At 40.1% G+C, this 19,543-nt stretch overlaps 2 protein-coding genes across 4 annotated transcripts in view; one reads left to right on the top strand and one right to left on the bottom strand.

The window, feature by feature from the left end:
* Positions 1-1,365, top strand: part of filip1l (filamin A interacting protein 1-like) — a 63,962-nt gene extending 62,597 nt beyond the window's left edge. For 2 of the 3 annotated variants that reach the window (XM_056370941.1, XM_056370942.1), the window contains exon 6: positions 449-1,365. In XM_056370941.1, the coding sequence (XP_056226916.1) occupies positions 449-664 (216 nt within the window). In that variant the 3' untranslated portion in view covers positions 665-1,365. The remainder of the gene's footprint in view (positions 1-448) is intronic. The other variant, XM_056370943.1, reaches the window with a different exon arrangement.
* Positions 1,366-1,692: 327 nt separating this feature from the next.
* On the bottom strand, positions 1,693-15,503 carry LOC130165574 (epithelial cell-transforming sequence 2 oncogene-like). The gene is made up of 26 exons (XM_056370944.1): positions 15,189-15,503; positions 14,758-14,942; positions 14,475-14,656; positions 14,130-14,284; positions 13,622-13,679; positions 11,155-11,294; positions 9,496-9,608; positions 9,156-9,318; positions 8,820-9,075; positions 8,535-8,721; positions 7,940-8,075; positions 7,583-7,748; positions 6,998-7,126; positions 6,771-6,863; positions 6,068-6,277; positions 5,840-5,943; positions 5,563-5,721; positions 5,400-5,486; positions 4,822-4,931; positions 4,563-4,710; positions 4,189-4,262; positions 3,931-4,087; positions 3,480-3,545; positions 3,290-3,378; positions 2,862-3,034; positions 1,693-2,708 (listed from the first exon to the last, which is right to left on the bottom strand). The coding sequence occupies exons 2-26, from the start codon at positions 14,919-14,921 to the stop codon at positions 2,575-2,577; spliced, it is 3,453 nt and encodes a 1,150-aa protein (XP_056226919.1). The 5' UTR covers positions 14,922-14,942; positions 15,189-15,503; the 3' UTR covers positions 1,693-2,574.
* Positions 15,504-19,543: the final 4,040 nt, after the last annotated feature.

Genomic DNA, 19,543 nt, shown 5'->3' with positions numbered 1-19,543 from the left:
AGACTTGCAAGAAAAATACTGTATATAGACAGTTATACTGTTTCATATCTTGTTATTATGAGATCTTTTTTTATTCTAACAAAGAGTTCTTTTAGGGACAAAGCCAAAGTGCAGCAGTCATGTAGCAAAAGTCTGGCACAGTGGTCGTCCATAAAATATGATTTGATATCATCTAGTGGTCATAATCAGTACTGCATCAGATCTCCACTGAGCAACTGGAATCAATTCAGCTGGTGGAGCAAGTCAAAACCATCATCATCACCTGGTCCGAACTGCAAACCTCCTTTAGTGCATATAACCCTCTCCTGCAGACCGTACATCCCATTTTCTCCCCACTTCTTAGTTTTCTTTGTTTTATTTTGAAAACTCATAAGACACAGTGCAGTGTCTAAACCTACAGTAATACTACTCTTTGTCAACTTCATTGTTTGTCTGCGTTTTTCCACAGATACCTCTAGAAGCATTCCGACGACCGGGACCTACGAGAATCCCCAAACCGAAAAGCTACAGCTCCCAGAAAGGGACAAACAGCACGGCAGCAAACCCGGGACAGCAGAACAAGGGTCAGCCGCCACAGACTCATGTACCCACTGGGAAAGAGCAGCACACACACATGCCAGCAGCACACAACAACAACCCAAATCTAGCAAACCGCAGACTGTGACTTCAGTGATACTTATCATTTTTTTTATCTTTTGGTCAAAAGATATTTTTTTTTTTATCTTTTGGGTTACTTTTGGCTTACAGTATGTTTCACCTACACTAAAAACATCCTCATGTTTGCTAAAAATCTGCAATGAGTGATTTTTTCAGTGTGTTGTTTTGCATAAAGCTGCGAAAGAAAAATAAAACGTAAAATTAAAATTCTCAGTGCTGCTTTATTCTTTTTAATCTTAAGATAAAAACTGTTTCGTTATCATCTGATCCTCGTCCATGGTGCTCTGAAAACTGCAAAATGCATCTCTTTGTGTCAATATTATGTTCAATGTGTACACGCTATAAAAAAACAAAACAAAAAAGGTTTAGAAAGTAGTTCCAATGGAGATTCATTGAACAAATGAGAGTAAATTATTTACAGTCACAGCTTTGTGTGAGGATGTCACTGTGATAAAAACAAATGAAACTCAAGAGTAATATTAGGACACTAAGTAATATTGTCATGTTGTTGAAAGAAAATGAATTTTTATTTGTATTGTGAGTATTTGTGTTCATCTTTGATGACTTTATCTGTTGTGACATACAGATAATGAAACAGCCATTTATCCATTTCTAGGGATGGGAGATGAAAATATTTCTAAAATAAGTGGCAATAATGTACATACGTGTATAACTGATGTGTTGTAATGCAGCTCCTTGATAGTGATAATAACTCAAATGTGACTGTTGTGTTATTTTTGGTTATCAATAAAGACTTTTTATACCTTCAGAAAGGGAAATGTCTCTGAACTCATTATGGAGAACTATTGACAACAGAGCAACAGACAAAGTGACAAACCACAATGGATCATAGATATTGTACGAAGCCGCATATATGAGAAAAACATACATACTTAGTGAAAGCCAAGTTAAAATATAGGTTGACAAGAAATATCTCTTATGTTTATCTTTATTAACACTGGCAACTAGAAATATATGTCCATATTTTTGGAAATAAAAGTGGTGCAATGAGACACAATAACAAAAGGTCTCAGACTATGTTTCTGGAAGGTGACATGATAGAGCTGTCATTTAAAGGCATGATTGTGAAAGAGAAATGCTACTTGTGATGCAAGGATTGTCTAGCTAGTGTTACTGGTTCAATGTCAAATGAATGAACGCAGACCACAATGCACCAGGTTTTAACGGGGGGAAATTACAACAGAAGAAAAACCCACAATATTCTATTGAAGAGCAGATATGCAAAGAGTGTTTAGAACACGGGTAATTTACACAAAAGACAAGACAGGCCAAAACAGGATTGGCCAACACAAACTACTTTCTACTATCCACTGTCCAAGTATTGTAATGTTTGTTTTGCTGTTTTCTCAAGAGTTTTTTGTTCAGGTGTTATGTTTAAATCTAAATATACTGTATAAAAATGTTTTTTTTACATCCGTGGACGGGGCGCTCAGCCGACGGCAAGTCAACACTGTTTTTAAGTTAGTGAGACATTCACTATCAGGAAACTGAAGATGCATGTGTCCAAACTCATAGATTACCAAAATACTGGTTGACACATACTGCAATACTTTGACTTAAAAAAACAAAAAAACAAACGTGGGATTGGGTAGTATGAATTTCCAAATACTTTTAAATATCGCGAAAAATATTTTATCCCTTTTGTTAACTCATGAAAGTAATTATTCTGCTTAGAGGATTATGTCTGGAAATCCTTTAAAGGTGAAAGTGAGAATTTAAACAGTGGCAGGAGTGCTACGACTTTAGATCATATCACTGCATGGGAAAGATTGTCTTTTGAGGTTTCCTGATCTTTGTAATCTTAAAGAAAACACTAACAGTGGTGTCCAAACCTCCTGGTGTCTTGCTGGTGTATCGTCACCGTGCCGTCACTGATGTCCCGTCACTGATGTCCCGTCACTGATGTCCCGTCAGAGCAGAGGTGATGGCTGAGCGCAGCACAGACAGGAAGTAATCTCTCTCCTCACCTCTCTCTGTGGCACAGACCCAGGAACGACAAGGACCCTCCAGGACAAAGGCATGACACACATCTATGGAGACAGAGACATTAATATTACTGTGACTTTCCTGATTCATCAAAGAAGGGTATATGATCATATACAGGTAATTACTGAAAAATACCAAAATTGTAGCAATATTCATGATATCTTTATATCGTTATCTTTCAATGGGACCAAACTTACAGCGTGTGTGTGTGATCTCTCTGACAGCCAGGCTGGTGAGGGCCACAGAGGCCAGGAAAGTGTGTGTGCTCCGGTGAGCCAATGTGAAAGGTGTGTGATGCACATTTCGCCGTGTCAGCACCAAAGCGTCATTAAACAGGAAGAGGCCCACATCAGATACATGCTCATAGGTCCTAAATCACACACACAAACAAACAGGGTCAACGTAGGATGAATGTAATGAAATAATTTCTAATGCAATGATACTATTCTTTAAGTCTTAAGTAAATGAGAAAAACTTTATTTAGTTTAGTGCAAAACACAAGTTTGACATGTGACTATAAGTACAGATGGGTGGTCAGACAGGTTGGTAAATATTCATTAATAATGATTTATTACACATTTAAGTGAAATATCAACAGGAACACAGGAATAATTTGCGCTGTTACCTGAGAGAATCTGGAATCTGTTCGTCAGGACTCCCGAGCAAAGCAACATCCTGAGTTATGACCAGCTGTCTGTTTCCTTCACTGAGGTTCTACACACGACACAGTCAAAGCAAAATAATACAACTTTAGTTTTATAGTATGAGTTTTAAGAGAGAGTGTAAGAAAATAAAATAGAGAGCTGTGTTTTTACTGGACAGCCTTGGATCATCTGCTGTGTTTCCTCCATCAGTCTGTCTCTCTCAGAGTTACGCTTCAACTGAAACAGAAAAAATAAATATCTGTGTAGTTATTGCACTGAGCATAGTTTTGCACACTTAATACAAACTACAGTGTACACATAAGAGTAATAACTCGGCTATGTAATGTTTGTTTGTGACATAACACAAATAGAGAATCTCATGGCTTCTACAGAGTATAAACACAATACGATATAACAACTTTTTGATTTTGTTTAATGACTGTGGAAGTTTTATTTCTCCACATTTTAAATATTTGCTTTAATAGCTTCATAGTTTAGTGAATGATTTGAAAGAATGATATACGGATAAAACATTATTGTTTTAAAAATGACCCAGATGGATTTTGAAATTATTGCTACAGTAGCATGTACACTATCTGTATAACAGGTGCAGGTGTCATACCTTTAGTATGAATTCTCTGTAGCGTAGCATGGTGGTAAGGGCAGAGGAGAGGTGTGTGTGGTCAGGGTGCCCGGGATCTGTGTGTAAAGAAAGAGCCTGAAGCAGAGTCACATACTCCTCTATTCTCCACACTGGGCACAGCAGCAGCTCCTGCAGGCTTCACAGACACATGTATACAGATGTGTTTTACACTGTGGTTTGATCAATACATGGTGTTTTTAGGAAACTTATACAACATATATACATATGTGTTGTTACCTCAGCATGTGTGTTGCAAGAGTTCTGTCTGCTCTCTTCAGGAAAGCCCGAAATGCAGGTTTCGTCTCCCTGCACTGAGACACACACACACACACACACACACACACACACACACACACACACACACAGACACACACACACACACACACACACACCATCATTTGTTTAAATCCAATACGAAACGAAACTGTCTAAATAAAATCTGGCTTTTCATGAAATCATAATAAACAATCATTCAGATTGAGTATTAAAGCAGTGCAGAGATCTGACAGAGACTCTTTCAAAGGGCTGAACAAAATCTGTTAGTTCTAGTTTAACTAGTTAGCTCGAGGTGCCTCTGGTATGAATCGATGGCAACAAACACATTGCTTTACCTTGTCGATGGTGCACAGGGCAGTGGTGTAGTTGTTAAAGTAGTTGGTGTAGACTCTGAGACTTGAGCACAGTTTTACAAACACCTCTCCAACGCACTGCTCGGCACCCCACTGCTGCAGCCTTGCCCATAAATCGATCTGAAACACCCTGCAAGAAACACACATATACACTAATCATGTCATTCCACACAGAGGGACGCAAACAAGACAGTACCATACGCATATCTGTGTGTGTGTGTGTGTGTGTGTGTGTGTGTACCTGTTGAGCTCCAGTATTTGTGCGACAGGGCTGAGGATAATCTGGGTGTCAGCATAGCTGAGAATGGCTCTGTTGGAGTTCAGAGCTGCTGTGAGTGGCTCCTGGTACACCTGCAGCACAGAGCAGTGACATGTATCAATGAACCAATACTGACTGTTCTCTTCTTCTCACACCTCCACCTGGAAAATGGACAAACAGCACTTTCTGGGCGGGTGATTGCTTTGTAAGATACCTTATCCTGCCCAAATCAGATTGTAATATTAAGGGAGGGCAGAAAACAGGTCATGCAGTTGCACAACCATGATTTATTCAATATTTAAGACACCTAGTTTAAATAGGTATGAAATGAAGTCCCCATAGTTTGGTGAGTTCTATCAATTATTAGCATGTTTTCTGGGCTTGACTGGACAGCATTACCTAATACTCATTCAGCTTGTCTCTAAGTCTGATTAAACTTCATGTCAAGTGTGACTGTCCCTGAAATGACGGCCTCTCAGCAACTACATTTCCAAATTGAAAGGAAGTTTAATCATCTTTTTGTTTTATGAATGATCGAGTTTAAAGAATGGGAGGTATACCTTCAGCACAGCGCCCAGTCTCCCCAGATACAGACACTCGCTGTGGTGCAGCTCTCTGGCAACTACACCTCTCCAGTCTAACACCATCTAAAGACAAAACAAAGCTATAAACATGAAGTGTGCTGCTTTACCCTTCTCTAGATGGACAGATTTGTGCACACACTTGTGGTGGCTCAGGTAGTAATCTCTTGGAGCTATGTGGTGCCAACGAGAAATCATCTGCTCCTTTGGTTAGCAACTTGTCCTCTCCTATATTCTCTTCTCCCTCCTTCTCTTCACTCCATCTTGTAAGGAAGACAGAAAGAAACTCCAAAGGTCTGGTCTAACGAAGCAGAAAATAGGAATGAGAAACCTTGACAGGCTGCTATCTAAGGTTAATGTTTTTTGCTATGGTTTTATGGTAAGTATGCATTACAGAACTCCTTTACAGACATTCCCACCTCTTCCTGTCTGGTGAGAGCAGTGAGTCCCTCAGTCAGAGCCTCACTTAGATCTTTAGACAGAGAAAGCTCCTCAAGGCAGATTTTCTCCCACAGAAAATTACCTATAAATACATTCACAGATTCTTCAGAAAGTTTACGGGACACAGAGTATGCACACGTGTTTTAACTTGCTATTGGTCCAGCTGTGTGTGCATGTATTTCAATCTACGTGTGTCTGAGACTCACCCAGAGCTCGACCCCTAGCCTGGAGGCTGGCCTGCTGTAGCTGCGGCCCCAGGCACCCCCTCAGCTCCCCCAGAGCCTCCTCCATCCACTTGGCCTCTCTGCACCAGCCCCTCAGTACACTCTCACACACATACTGGAATGCTGGGCCTGCTGGAGGCTGGTTTGATAGCCTGCTGCCACACACACTGCTGTGAGACCACTCGCTCAGGACTGGAACAGGGCAAAAGGGTGTGTAGAAGGAAAAAAAGACAAAACAAAAACATGTTTCTTGAGGCTTTAACCACACAGGCCTGGATGATTTGGAAACACTAGTGGTTACCATAGTGACAGCAAGGGCCATGTAATACAACAGCTAAGGGGTTGAAAAACTGCTTTGTCAAAAGAATAAATAAATAAAAATTAAATTTTTCTTGTTTCGTGTGCACATTTTTGATAACTATAATATTATACTATTACTATACCATAGAGAAGGAATTACTGACGGCAAATACATTAAAGATTCACAGAAAAATGCTGACCATAAAATTTTCAAGAAAGTGAAGACAACCCACTGGTCCAAGAATCAGGCGGCGGCTGGTTTAGATATTTTTTGGAGGCGTTAGTGGTAGTTTTGAGGTCACAAAGAGCGTATTACTAAGCTTCACAAACATTTTTCATTTGAAGTTTAACATCTGAGTTAAAGTCTTGTGCAAGGGAGACTCACTGTTCTGAAAACTTCCGGTAACAAGACCCATCGGCGCCCAGACCTCCAGACCAGTCAGAGTAGAGAGAGTCTGGATGAGAGCCACTCCTGACGCTAAGGGAGAGAGAGCAAGTGAGAGAGAGCAAGGAAAGGATAGAGAGACAGGGAATGGAAGTTACTGACACGGAAGCAGAAACTGTGACAGAAATACAGACGACAGAGAAGTATGGGTCTCAGCATCTACCAACCAGATGCAGCCAGTGGGGAGAAGATGTCAATCCCTCCGTCATCCTCAGTTGGTGCCACCCAGCCACACAGTTTTTCCCAGAATTCTCTATGGTCAGGGGTCAGTAAAGTCCTATTTGACAGGATGCTACCTGAAGGGTCAAAAGTAAAACGAAGAGGATTAGTAAACTGAAAAAAAAATCTGAACATAAGGTTCACTAAAAGGTCTACTTTGCAGAAAGAGCCTGTATTTTCAACTTTAACCAATCGCGTTTGAATGGGATGTCCTGAACCAAAGGATCAAAGCATTTTCCCGGACCACAGATAACCAGTTTTGTGTGTTTTCCTGTTATTAGTTAGCAGTTGAGCTGATGTCAACACAACAAATGTACTTCATTTCCAGTAAACATGGACACAAAAGACATGGACAGCCATGGACTTAAAAAAAAGGTTGTATCATAATAACAATAAACCATGAAATGGTTTTAGCAGATGTGTTTCACAGTATCCTGAGAGATAAACTTGTAGCACTGAAGGCTCCAGTTGGACTGGAACTAACCCTGGCAATGTTTCCACACATTTAGATACACGGGATTATCAATTCTCACTGTGAAGCAGATGGATCTCCTCCGTTCCTCCTGGAGCTAACAAGCCCAGCCTCAGAGCTCCCTGCCCTGAAATAGCACTCTCCACCTGGGTTAATAGAGCTGGGAGGGTCCCTCTGTGGTCATACACAACCACAATCACTCCTGCCTTCACGCCGCCCAACACCAACTGGATTGAGCATAGGGAGAACGAGAAAGGAGCAGACAGGGAGGAATATTTCTTTATCTTTCCAATGCTTTTTTTTTTTTTTTTTTTTAGCGTTTTCTACATCCCTTTCCTTCCTCTCTATTGACTTCTAGCTCATACAAAAGAGTGTGAGGAATGGACTGACTGATGGAACTTCTATATTTTCCTCTTACCTCATAAGCAGGAACTCTGTTAGAGATCAGCAATAAGAGGGCAGGAGTGGTGCAACGGATGGGTGAGACTGCGTGCTGTGGAGCAGGTCTGTGGGTGAAGCAGGACAATGCTCCACTGGCTTTGTTCATTCTTTCACTAAAAAAAGAGGATACGTAGTTTGATTTCAACAATACGTTTTGTGGAGCTTGACATTTCCCAGAGACGCGCAGACCAAGTTTATAGCAAGGGTGAGCAAATAAGTTCAAGCATGGGCCGTCGCTGTTCAGTGGTGGGGTCAACATTTTACAGAGGCAGTGGAAATACAGGCTTATACCATATGCTTTCAATATGTTTTGACTGTCTGCTTCTTTTAACTCATTCAAGATCCATAAAACAGCAGATGTCATTGGTTTACAGTATCATGCATGTTTGAAAATGCCCCGTTTCTTCCGGCAAATGTCTGGTTAAATGGCAATTTTGCTCTTGACCTCTGACATAATTCTGAGAGCTTCTGCACTGTAGTAAAGGATGTTTCAAACAGACTGTAAAATCTTATACAGTGGTAGATCATGGCATCTGAAAACACACGTCACTCTAACAGTTGTAGATGATCACCTGAATGAACTGGAGGCCCGGACTCCCTCCAGGCTCTGAGCTGCGCTCCACCCGTCCAGGCTAAGACTTCCAAGGCTGAAAGACCCAGTTGTCACAGATCTAGGTCTCCCAGTCTGGCTACTTCCTCCTCTGACTCGTTCTTGCTTTATGCAGGAGCCCCATGCTCTCCTGGTTCTCATAGATAGTCCTACAAATATCACAGATGTAAGTTACTTCAGCTTATTTGCCACTATGGGGAGAGCAGACGCTATTGTTTTATTTCAATTTTTTTTCTTTCGCTCTTACTCTTCTCCTCCTGAAGTTTGTCTCTGATCATCTGCCTGATCCTCCTCTCCTTCCTCTTCTCTTCCTCCTCTTCTGTCATCCCTGTACTTTGGTGGTTGAGGGTCCCGTACTGCTCTGCTGCCTCCCGGGGAGTGAGCCAGTCCAGTGTGGAGACGCAGGAGACATAGTGGTTCTTCCACGCTCCAAACTCGTTTTCTCCAGGGGTGTAGGGAAGGAACCAGCCTCTTCGAATACATCGGTCTGCCCAGATACAGTCCTGAAGAGAAGGAGAAGAGGGTTTTATTCTTTTAATCAAGACCTGATCAATTCAGATATCTCTTTTTGTGGGTTTCTCACCTGTTCGGCCAGGACCCTCCAGTGCCAACTGACTTGGGCAGCGGAGCAGAGATCACGAGGGGACAGGAATGACATCACATACAGGGACAGAAACCGAGGCAGCACCACCGTGAAGTCCACTTGAGTCACAGGAACCGCCACGATCAGCAAATCCCTACAGTACCTGTTCAGATTGTCCGAGGAGTTTCATTTTAAAGCCTGTAAATCTAATTCAATTAAATAACTTTTGTTTCAAGCTGAGAAAATTCTCAACAAAAAGAGGTTTGAGAGGTGGTAGGAGATTAATAACATGTAATGATCATAAACACACATAAATTAAAGTGGGTATGATTGCACTTACTTGAGCTGGGACTCGGTGCAGCGTGTGAGCAGAGAGTGCAGCAGATGTTTTCTCTGCTTGTCAGTCCACAGATCAAACCAGTGGAGCACCAGGTTCATCCTCTCCTCAAATAACTGGGAGTAAATGGAAACATGACACCAACAAACTTCAGACGATCAGTCAACAACATATGGAAGCTGTACCTCATTGCATAAGAGTCTGCCTGCTTTGCCAAAAGCTACAAACTGGCTTCCAAAACACTGATGAAGACCATGGGAATGGCAAAACGCCAGAACAAAAACGTAAGGCTAATGGTGTGATAATGGCTGAAAAATGTTTGTCTGATGGGGCCATTAGTAAGGTTTATGTCTCCACAACAGGAACTTTACTTATGGACGGTGATGCAGGTTTTGTGTGTGTGCCTGCACCACAGCAATGACACTGGCTCTTCTGCATGCAGTGATGCAGCAGCCCCTGATGGTTTTGGTGGTAAACACCCAGTCTTTTTTCCTCAATAGCAGACACTCATTTCTCCAGTGCTCCTTAGCAAAACAGTAGCTGCACACATGATTGGGGTCCAATTTTCCACGAAAACCGCTGACCGCTTTAACTGAAGACTTTTCTGTCCGTTCTGTCAAACCTTTACTGGAGTGAGTCCCGAAAAAACACTCTACAGCCAGCATCACCAAGACCATGGTTCTCACTAAAGAAAACCTCATGAGTCAGGAAAAACTCATCTGCTAATTTGGCAGCATCTGAAACATTGCTTAATTTCTGTTAATTTATGCAAGTAACAACATGGCCGGGCAAGTATTTTTAAACTGTTCCAGAAAGATAAGTTCCTGCAGGTCCTCCAAGGTCTTTTACCTGGGATGCAGCGCACCAGCGGCTAAAATGAATGGCTAAATCGTAAGCAAATTCAGTGTGGGATTGCTTCTCTTTCCTCAGAGATCTGAACCTCTGACAATATGCGTCAGGTACCAACTCATACGCCTTAAGTACAGCAGCTTTAACCAACTGGTAGCCACCACTATCAGCGACACTCGAGGCTGAAAACAACTCCTGGGCCTTGCCAGCAACCGCACACTGAAGCAGAAGGGCGTGTTCAGCATCGGACCCATTTCTTGGCTCTGCTAAACGCCCAAACAAAAAAAAGAAAATGTCAGGGTCCCTTTCCTTAAACTTTGGGACCAATGGTAAATTGACAGAGACATCCAAAAACGAAGTAGGACAACCCAACAATATATAAGCTCCATATTGTATCGCTCCAACTCCAACTGTTTAGCCTGAACATGAGCTAGTTAACTTTTCTCTTTTGATCCTATATGGTACAATATTGTTTAAGTGATAAAATATTTAATTGATTTAATTCATTTACCTTATGGTGTATCTCTAATGGCTTAAGTTCGACAGGAAGCAGAAGGGGTAGCTACTTTAAGCCAGTTTGCGCACCTGTTCCAAATTAGCCAATTAACCAAACATCAATAATGTCATTTTAGAGATATTTGTAACACGAACACAGCATATTATTAGGCTTTACATATAGTACAAGTGTTCTCCTGTGTGAGGCTTACTGTTATAATTTGGCCATTCCTGCCATCTGGTGGCTATAAATAAAAAGTAATCTAATACAACTCGAGGTTTACTCTGTCCCCCCACCACTTCATTTGTTCCTCTAACCTGCAGGTTGCTCTGCTTGTTGTTCAGCGGAGTCCAGGTGCTGAAGCGGGTTTCGGAACGCAGGCTGTGACCCTGCTGCGGCCCATAGTCTGTCCCGCTGAGCTGCCATCGCTTCACCGAATGAGGAGTTGAATTCAGGTTCGTCCCCATGTGCTCACAGGGGGTGAAAACTCACTTCGAGATAACGACTAGAGTTCTGTTCAAATCATTTAATGCCAGATTGAGCTCTGCTAAGGAAATACCTACTGACAGGCTGCCACTGTGCTGCTCTGCTCTGCTTCCAGTAACCCTGGAGACGCATCAACAAAAGGATGAGCACATTCCTTCACATGGTTTAAACAAACAGCAGGTTGTCATCATAAACAAGTCAATTATATTGTCAAGTTATGTTGTCCAAAATGTTACCCTGCCCCTTTTAATGCTTTTTGTCAATTCACTTTATAATTATAATATATTGATTTGTAATACGTAATGGGTAAGGATAACTTACATGAGCATGACCATAATGGAATGTGACAAGCGCTTCAGCAGCCAAATGTTAATCATCTGTCAATAATGCTTAAAACCCATTAATTAATTGAAGTTAATGAATTAATACATATTTTTAAATGATACATTGATCATATACAGGATAACATTTTTTGTGGGAGTGTCAGCCAATCCTAAGCCCTACCCCCCACAATCACTTCACATCCGGTGGAGAAAAACCTAAGTCACACACACACACACACACATATATATATATTCTCCTACACTTTCTCACGGTAATTTCAATATTTAGACATAACTCTTCCTTTCTTAAAAATAATAAAAATGTAGTCAACAGAGTCAGACAACACATTTATTACCAAGTCAATAAAAATAAAATCACCAAAGTTAAAACAGTAAAACACAAAATAATCCCACATCCCCCAGCAACACTGGTTAAAATAAGTGACAAAATAAAGTAGGATTTACAACCAAAGCAACATCAGATGACTATATTATCTTAAACACAGAATCCCAACATATAATCAACGTGTTCTATGAAAGTCACTGAAAAGGTTAGAAACAATAAGGCCAAAAAGGATTAAATTAAAAATTAAGGCATGGCTGTGATGTCAACATTTGGGTTATTCCATATTTTCCAGCGTCAAACCAACACACCAGTGATCATGAGTGTGTTTTGCATGTTGCATGGATATGTGCAAATATATTCAACACTGAACAATGTGTTGGAGGTGATATCAGGCCACTCACATGTAGCAAGAAATCAAATGCAAAATCACAAACTGGAGTCGCTGCTTACTTCTTTTTTTAATTTCAGTTTCTATGGTCAGAATCTACTGTGTGTTTAATGTTATTTCTGGCTGATTTAATGAATTTAACCATAATTCAATAAAACCAGGAAATACTTTTTAGGTTTTTATCATCTCACAGGTAAGATCTAAGCTTGTGTTTAAAGTTCTACGTTGAGAAACAAGTATAAACATATTTCTGTATCTATATTCTGATATGTCTAGCTCTGGGACACTGATTGACCTGTGACAATAGATACGAAAAAGTGCAACACAGTGAGTTTATATAAATCTTTCTAAAGGAGCAAGTTTGTAGTCAGTTCATAAACAAACACTGAAGATATTCTTTCAAGGACCTGTGAATTCATCATCTGTTGGACTACAGGTAAGTTCTATATGTCTATATAGTTATGTATTACAAATCTAGATTGTTTGAAAAATGATTTAACTGACTACAACTTGACTTTAAACAGGCCATGATAGGGATGTACCAATGCCAATATGTAAAATATACTGTAATGTTGGTAAGACAGTAGCTAACGATCTCATAGATCTTAAACCTCTCTCTATATAACTCTGACAACAAGCGAAAATATAATACACTGTATCTAAATTAATAGAGGAGGTGGTGAAATTCAATCATAGCTCAGTAATTTGATTATTTTCATCTCTCTGTTTAGTAAGATACGATTATAGCTATTTTCTACTTCATATTAGCCACTGAATTTAGTACTCGCTGCTGGTTTACTGTGAGCAGTGAAAAATAAGGCTGTTGACGCATCCTTATTAGGGGATTTTACAATACATCCATCCCCCTGTACAGACAGGGAACGCTGGTGAACAGCTTTGTTGCCATTTCTGCCATAATACTTAAGAGAAATAGTGCTTACGAGCTTTCTTAATCTCCAGCTTATCTGTTGCGGCCTCTCGAGGTTGTATAAAACAAATAGTGGGTCAGATGAGGTTCAGAAAAAAAGCGAAGAGAAAATCACATGCTGGCAGTCCTCGGGATCTCTTGGGTGTCAGCTAGATTCAGTTTCTGACTGGAAAAGCAGAGTCAAGGCAAAACATAGGCAGAAATCTTAGGTTTTTTAACAAGATAAGCCATGGACATACAGGAAACTTTAAGAAAAAAAAGTTTTACTTGCACTTTCAAGTTTTTAAAAAGCAATTAAGGCCTGATAGGAAGCCTGGGGACTGGCGAATGTTAAATATCAAAGGATACATAGAAGAACTGAGCTCCTCAAGCTGTGAAGAAAAAGAATATTTTGATCTTATTATACATGTTAGCACTTTATGTGGCAATCTTAGATCACTTGAAAGGATGTTTTTAGACTTTATCCTGTTAGATATGCAACAAGTAGCCAACTAAACTCTTAAAGAGTTTAATACTTGTGAGTGAAATCAGCAGGTAAATCTTTGCTGAGACCCTGAGTAGTTACACTCCATCGATGAACAGCTTTATCCAGGATAATACAACGTATTGAGCTTGATGTGATGTACGACAAACATTTCTGTAGCTTAACTGTTCCAGATCTGTAGTTCTGTAGGGTTATTCAGCAAACTTCTGGTCCTGACTGATAAAATACCATACACTATGAGATTTGGTTATCTTGAAATACTGCTACTACGCAAACATCAGTAAATATACAACATGGATAAAGTCAGAGCATTTTACAAATACTACTGCTGTCTTACATTAAGAAGTAACTTGTCCATGTTGGTGTCACAGGCCATTTTCCTCTGGTCCTCAGGCATTTCATCCACCTCACCATAGAGGTCAAAGTGCAAACGGGCCAGCTTCTCCTGCATCTCTCTCACATGCTCCATCTGGCCAATGGAGCACTCATTGCCTGACACAAAGAGAACATGTAGAATTGGCTTCATCTTCTATACTTCCTACAATTTTTTCCTTTCTTTTGTCTTTACACTCAACCTCAATCTTTTCTACATGTTTCAAAAAATTGATTAGTTTAAAAATCAGACATTAATAGGCATATATATCAAATGTTACAGGCTCAGTTAACATATATATTTTTTTACCAAATGCTTGTAGTTTCCCTGAGTGGAAGTCGTTGAGGAGACTAAGCAGGCCATTCTCCATCTCTTGTACATCTGAAACATCGGTCAAAAAGGAGTGCTGGATGATAGGTGCTGCCTGGCTCTGGTTCTGATTCGCCTTACCACCCAGACCCACCTGATACTTGGATTTATCCTTTATTCCTCTGGTAAAAGACAAACAACATAAACAGAAATGAGCGATTACATTGCACATGATGTTGTAAAGCTATTATAAGTGAAATAATCGTGATTGTACAGTTCCTACCGCCTGTTCTTGCTCTTTTGGCTGGAGTGAGTCCCCATATTGTAACTGTGGCCGACGTGCCGTCCCCCGGAGGAAGCACTGTTCTTTCGGCCAGAGCCCCCGGTCGGAGCCGCTGTGTTGGTGGAAGTCCTGGGACTCTTTCTCTTTAACTTTCGCTCCTCCATAACTTCATGTTACGGTGCTCTCTGGTTAGCAAGTTAGACAGTGAAATACGAAAGGCGGACACCAAGCACAACAGTCAGCAATGTAACTCTGAGGCAAACCCCGTAGCTAATCCGGCAGAAACAATATCCTGACAGAAATTAGCTAATGTCCTTCGTGACCAAGCTAACGTTAGCTCAGCGGCTAGCTGGTCGGCTACTCTTCAGATTTCAGAGGTGCCCGTAAAAGTTACGAACCAAAAACATAAGCCGATGAACATATTTACTCACAATTGCAGCAGGGTAGGTCCTTTGCTTCCAGTGACACTGACAGGTTGTCCACACAATTAAAACGTTTGCTAAACCATCACGATTTCCTTATGTACCTCGCAAGCTAGCTAAATAGCCTGCAAACTCTAAAAACTTCCTGTTTTGATGGGACGCAACTGACCCGATCAGGGCCAAATTCCAAATTTCGAAAGATCCACCTCTAAACTACACTACAATACAGTATGTCTTATCACTGTACACCGTAATTACATTACTACAATTTCGAGTCTTGGAATAGCAGATAGAGTATTTATTCTATACTTGAAGTCTACCGCTACGTAATGAAAGTTTCTCACCTGCTCTGCGTAGTGTCCTCCTGAGGTCTCACCAACACGAAATGGAACTATGCCTGGTTCTGGTTGCGTTACATACCCTACTGTTTTTATGAATCTATCTAGGACGAAAAGGCTTAATATCTTGTAGACAATATAACTTTGAACAAAGATTAATATTTAGGAATTTTCCTCGGCATTTGAAGCATTTAAAAATGATACTTAAAAGCATTTTAAGTGATTCCGTTTCTCACATTTTTACAGGACACGTTATTTCTAATGTTTTGGTTTAAAAAAAACAAAGATTTTCATGATTTTTTATATTTACTTTTAATTCATTATCATAAAATGTTAATATATACTTATTTTACTTATAAGGATAATCAGATTTGTTGATTGCTCTATGTTTTTAGTTGTACAAAATATTATTACGAAGTATTTTCTTTACCTCCAGAAAGAAATTCTTTCTTGTGAAGCACCCAATTGTGATTTTATTGGCACACAGAAATGAATGGCTAGAGTATCTCAAACAAATACAGGGTCAGCTCTTAATTCAGTGTCAATGACCTATCTACTACAATATTCAACTGAGGCCATCATCAGCAATTTCTACAAGTCCTACTTTCCCGCTTTTTGGAGACAACTGTCTCTGTAGATATTTGTTGTTCAAAAATGTTGGACGTGAGTAACACTTTTCAGAGGAAATTTCTCTTTGACATCAACCAAACTGAACTATGACTTAGATGTAGTGGCAGCAAATAACCACAAGGGGGAGATAAGCGAACATCTAATGATGATCCCGTCACAGTTTGTGACAGATTGTGAGATTCAGGTTTCAAAATCTCAGCCCAGATCTGCACAACTATAAGCTCATTGCAAAACACTAAACACTAAACACTTCTCCACATTTGATACAGAAATCCAACCTGATGTCACTTCTTTACAATTTCAATGCACTGCCTTTTAAAAATACCAAACCTATGAACCAACTGATCAAACTCAAACAAATTCAAATTCAAATCAAAATCACACACATCCTCACCAACCACACAGTTCTCAATAATGACCATCAGTTCTCTATCAACACAGGACAATAAAAAAAAAAACATCACATACAGACGAACTACTGTTAAGTTAGAATTTAAAACGTGGTGGTTCAGGTCATGCAGCTCAATGGATCAGTGCTTATCACTGTTGTATTATAATTAAAAGGTACTCATCAGTCCATCACTTGGTTCAAACAACTGGTTACCAATACTTATCTATATCTTTATCATTCAGCATGGCTCAGTCCTTCCAGCTCCACAGCAATAGCTCAAACATCCGCTCAAACAGGGCATTCATTTTTATTTTTAGAATAGGACTGTGACCAACGAACAATCAAAAAGGTGATAAAAAAATCTCTGATTTCTTGAAAAAGTTCCAGAGTTTTGGGGAAACAACCTGCTGTGGAAAATGGACTCATGCTGGCAGATAATTTTGACTTTCGCTCTCTCACTTCTCTCTATGTTGCTTTGTCTTATCTCTCCTACCTCCTCTTTCCTGCTTTGTGAGCTTGTGTGTGTGTGTGTGTGTGTGTGTGTGTGTGTGTGTGTGTGTGTGTTTGCTGCATGACAGTGGCTGAGTGAGGTGAACCAGGATAAAATGTTACAAATGAACACATTTAGACTGTCACGTCCACACAGCCATTGACTTAGTGGATGTACGTAGAGACACACACACACACACACACACACACACACACACACACACACACACACACACACACACACACACACACACCTATCTCTCATCCATAATTGCAGTGTAGGTGCTGTTTGGAGAGCTAGCTACTAGTTAAAGCCAGTTCATTCTTTTCTCTGCACGGCTGCCTGAATTATACATTGGACTGTAAACGAATGACAACTCGTCTAATTACACACCCCATCCTACTGCTAATTCTAAGTTACCTGCCTTTCTAATGTGGCATTATTCCAGCATTTTAACAGACATACTTTAGTGACTGAAGACACTGCAATCTGGGACTAAATGTGATTTAAATAAATAAAACAGAAACATAAAAATGGTTTGCCTGCATTTGATGAGAAAGCTCTCCTTACAATTCAATTTAGATAAATAAAAGCTGATGTTTTCTCCGTAATAAATAACCTTATTATTTCACTCTCTCTGTGGACTTGACCCATAAGTGCAGAAATGTTCATTTTGTATCAATCAGGAATAAAATATGAAGGACGCTCTATTCATACATCCCTGTTCGATACTGTGTGTCCCCCAGTGTGACAGGACACTCGGGGGACTTGTAAAGCAGACCCTGGGTGTGTGTGTGCGGGCCTATTGGGAATTAGGGTTAAGCAGAAGGTTACAAGTGTGTGTGTGTTTTCATTTCAGCAGCTGTGACCCAGAATAAGACATGTTTTTATCCCTTCATGTTCCTTCATCTACCACATGTACCCATTACACACAAACATACACACACTTGAACTGAGTGTTTCCTATTAAAATGATTAGATATATATCTTTCTCATCTGCTGTATGAATAAATGCTCTATTTGTCTTGCCCTTGTCTTCATTTTGTCCTCCATGCAAGGACAAGGAGCAAGGGACATACACACACATTCACATACAGCACGGTTATACACACGGTGGGACTGGCAGAGATGAATGGGGGAGGTGAACAAAAGAAAAATGGAAACAGAAAGTAATTGGTAAAAAAAAAAGAAAAGAGACATTTATAACAACGTGAGAGGGCAGTTTTTCTATTTTGTATGGTTGATGATTTCCATAGAAACATTACTGAAAGTAATTTAAATGCAAAGTGTTTACTGCATGTAATGTTACACCGCATTTAACATTTAATTCCCTTACACAAGAAACAAATAAGAACAAATGAAGGAAACCATCCGCTAAGAGCTACAACAATCAGTGTGAGAAAGTGCAAAAGGGCCTAAATCCTAAATTCTTATTTGAATTACTACTGATCAATTTTCAATATTGCCTAATCAAAAAACACTACAAACTCAACTTTACATTTCTCACCTGTGCGTGGAAACTCTGATGTTCGAAATGCCTGAAAATCAAGCCTGAACACAAGCAATAAATAAAGATAATCACATTCATTTTGTAGCTTATTCCATTATATTACTTGATTTAGTTTAGGAGCCAATTATCACATTTTACTTTAGATGTTAGACTTTCCTTGAGCACAGTGACTAAAGGGCTTCAGAAGCTGCCCCTTCTTAGCAATTATGCAACAATAATATTATTTTGGCAAAAAATAAGAGCTGCAAACAATAATGATTAATGTATCATACAATTTTGAGGTCTCTACATTTTAATTCTGTATTTGCCTGTAACAGGCTGCCAAAGCCGCTGGTTGCCTGGGAGGAATGAAATCAATCTAAGAACTTGTGGAAACTCCTCATCAGCAGTGTAAAAGATATATGTGTTCACAAAAATGACAACCAATATGATTCTTGAAAATTGTCAACAAACACTTTTATCCAATTCTACTTGTGCAGGAGTAAATATACTGGATCAAAGATCCACCCAGAAGGTCTAGGAAAGTTTCAAGAGTTGAGGATGAATAATACTGTAATAAAATACTAAAATAAACACTGTAAACTTATGCTCCAAGGCTTGGGCCAAAGAGTGAGGTATGTTGTAACAGGTATCTTAGCTATTGCCAAGTAATCACTGAGTCACTGTTATTAGTTAGGGTTACATTATGCTACATTTGCTATATGATTCAGTTTCTCACCCATTCTATCCACCTGTCGTCTCAAACTCCTCTACCACTCTACATATCCTTGTATCTCCTCTTTAACTTTCGTGTCCCTCTCATTCAATTCCCCGTCTCCCCCTCCTCTCCTCCTTCCTCCTCCAACACCACCACCCCTCTCCCATTCGCCTCTTCCTGTCCTCCTCTCACCACTCTGTAGAGGGTCCAAGTGACATTTGGCTGTCCCCTGCCTCGAGGGGGTCCAGGAGATGCAGACGTTTTTGGCAGGCAGGCACAGGGACGCCTAGGGGTCCTGACGGGGACTC

This window comes from Seriola aureovittata, chromosome 24, assembly GCF_021018895.1.
Source record: "Seriola aureovittata isolate HTS-2021-v1 ecotype China chromosome 24, ASM2101889v1, whole genome shotgun sequence".
NCBI classification, from domain to species: Eukaryota; Metazoa; Chordata; class Actinopteri; order Carangiformes; family Carangidae; genus Seriola; species Seriola aureovittata.
Note: the sequence above shows the minus strand (reverse complement) of the source record. Positions and strands in the feature narration are given on the sequence as shown.

Bases quoted from the DNA above. Each gene is read 5' to 3' on its own strand.
- LOC130165574 (XM_056370944.1), bottom strand. From the start codon at position 14,921: ATGGAGGAGCGAAAGTTAAAGAGAAAGAGTCCCAGGACTTCCACCAAC. The intron at 8,076-8,534 runs GTGATCATCTAC...CTCTTTTTTTAG, and splicing joins CGGGCCTCCAGTTCATTCAG to TGAAAGAATGAACAAAGCCA. The intron at 7,127-7,582 runs GTGAGAATTGAT...TTGACCCTTCAG, and splicing joins GGAGATCCATCTGCTTCACA to GTAGCATCCTGTCAAATAGG.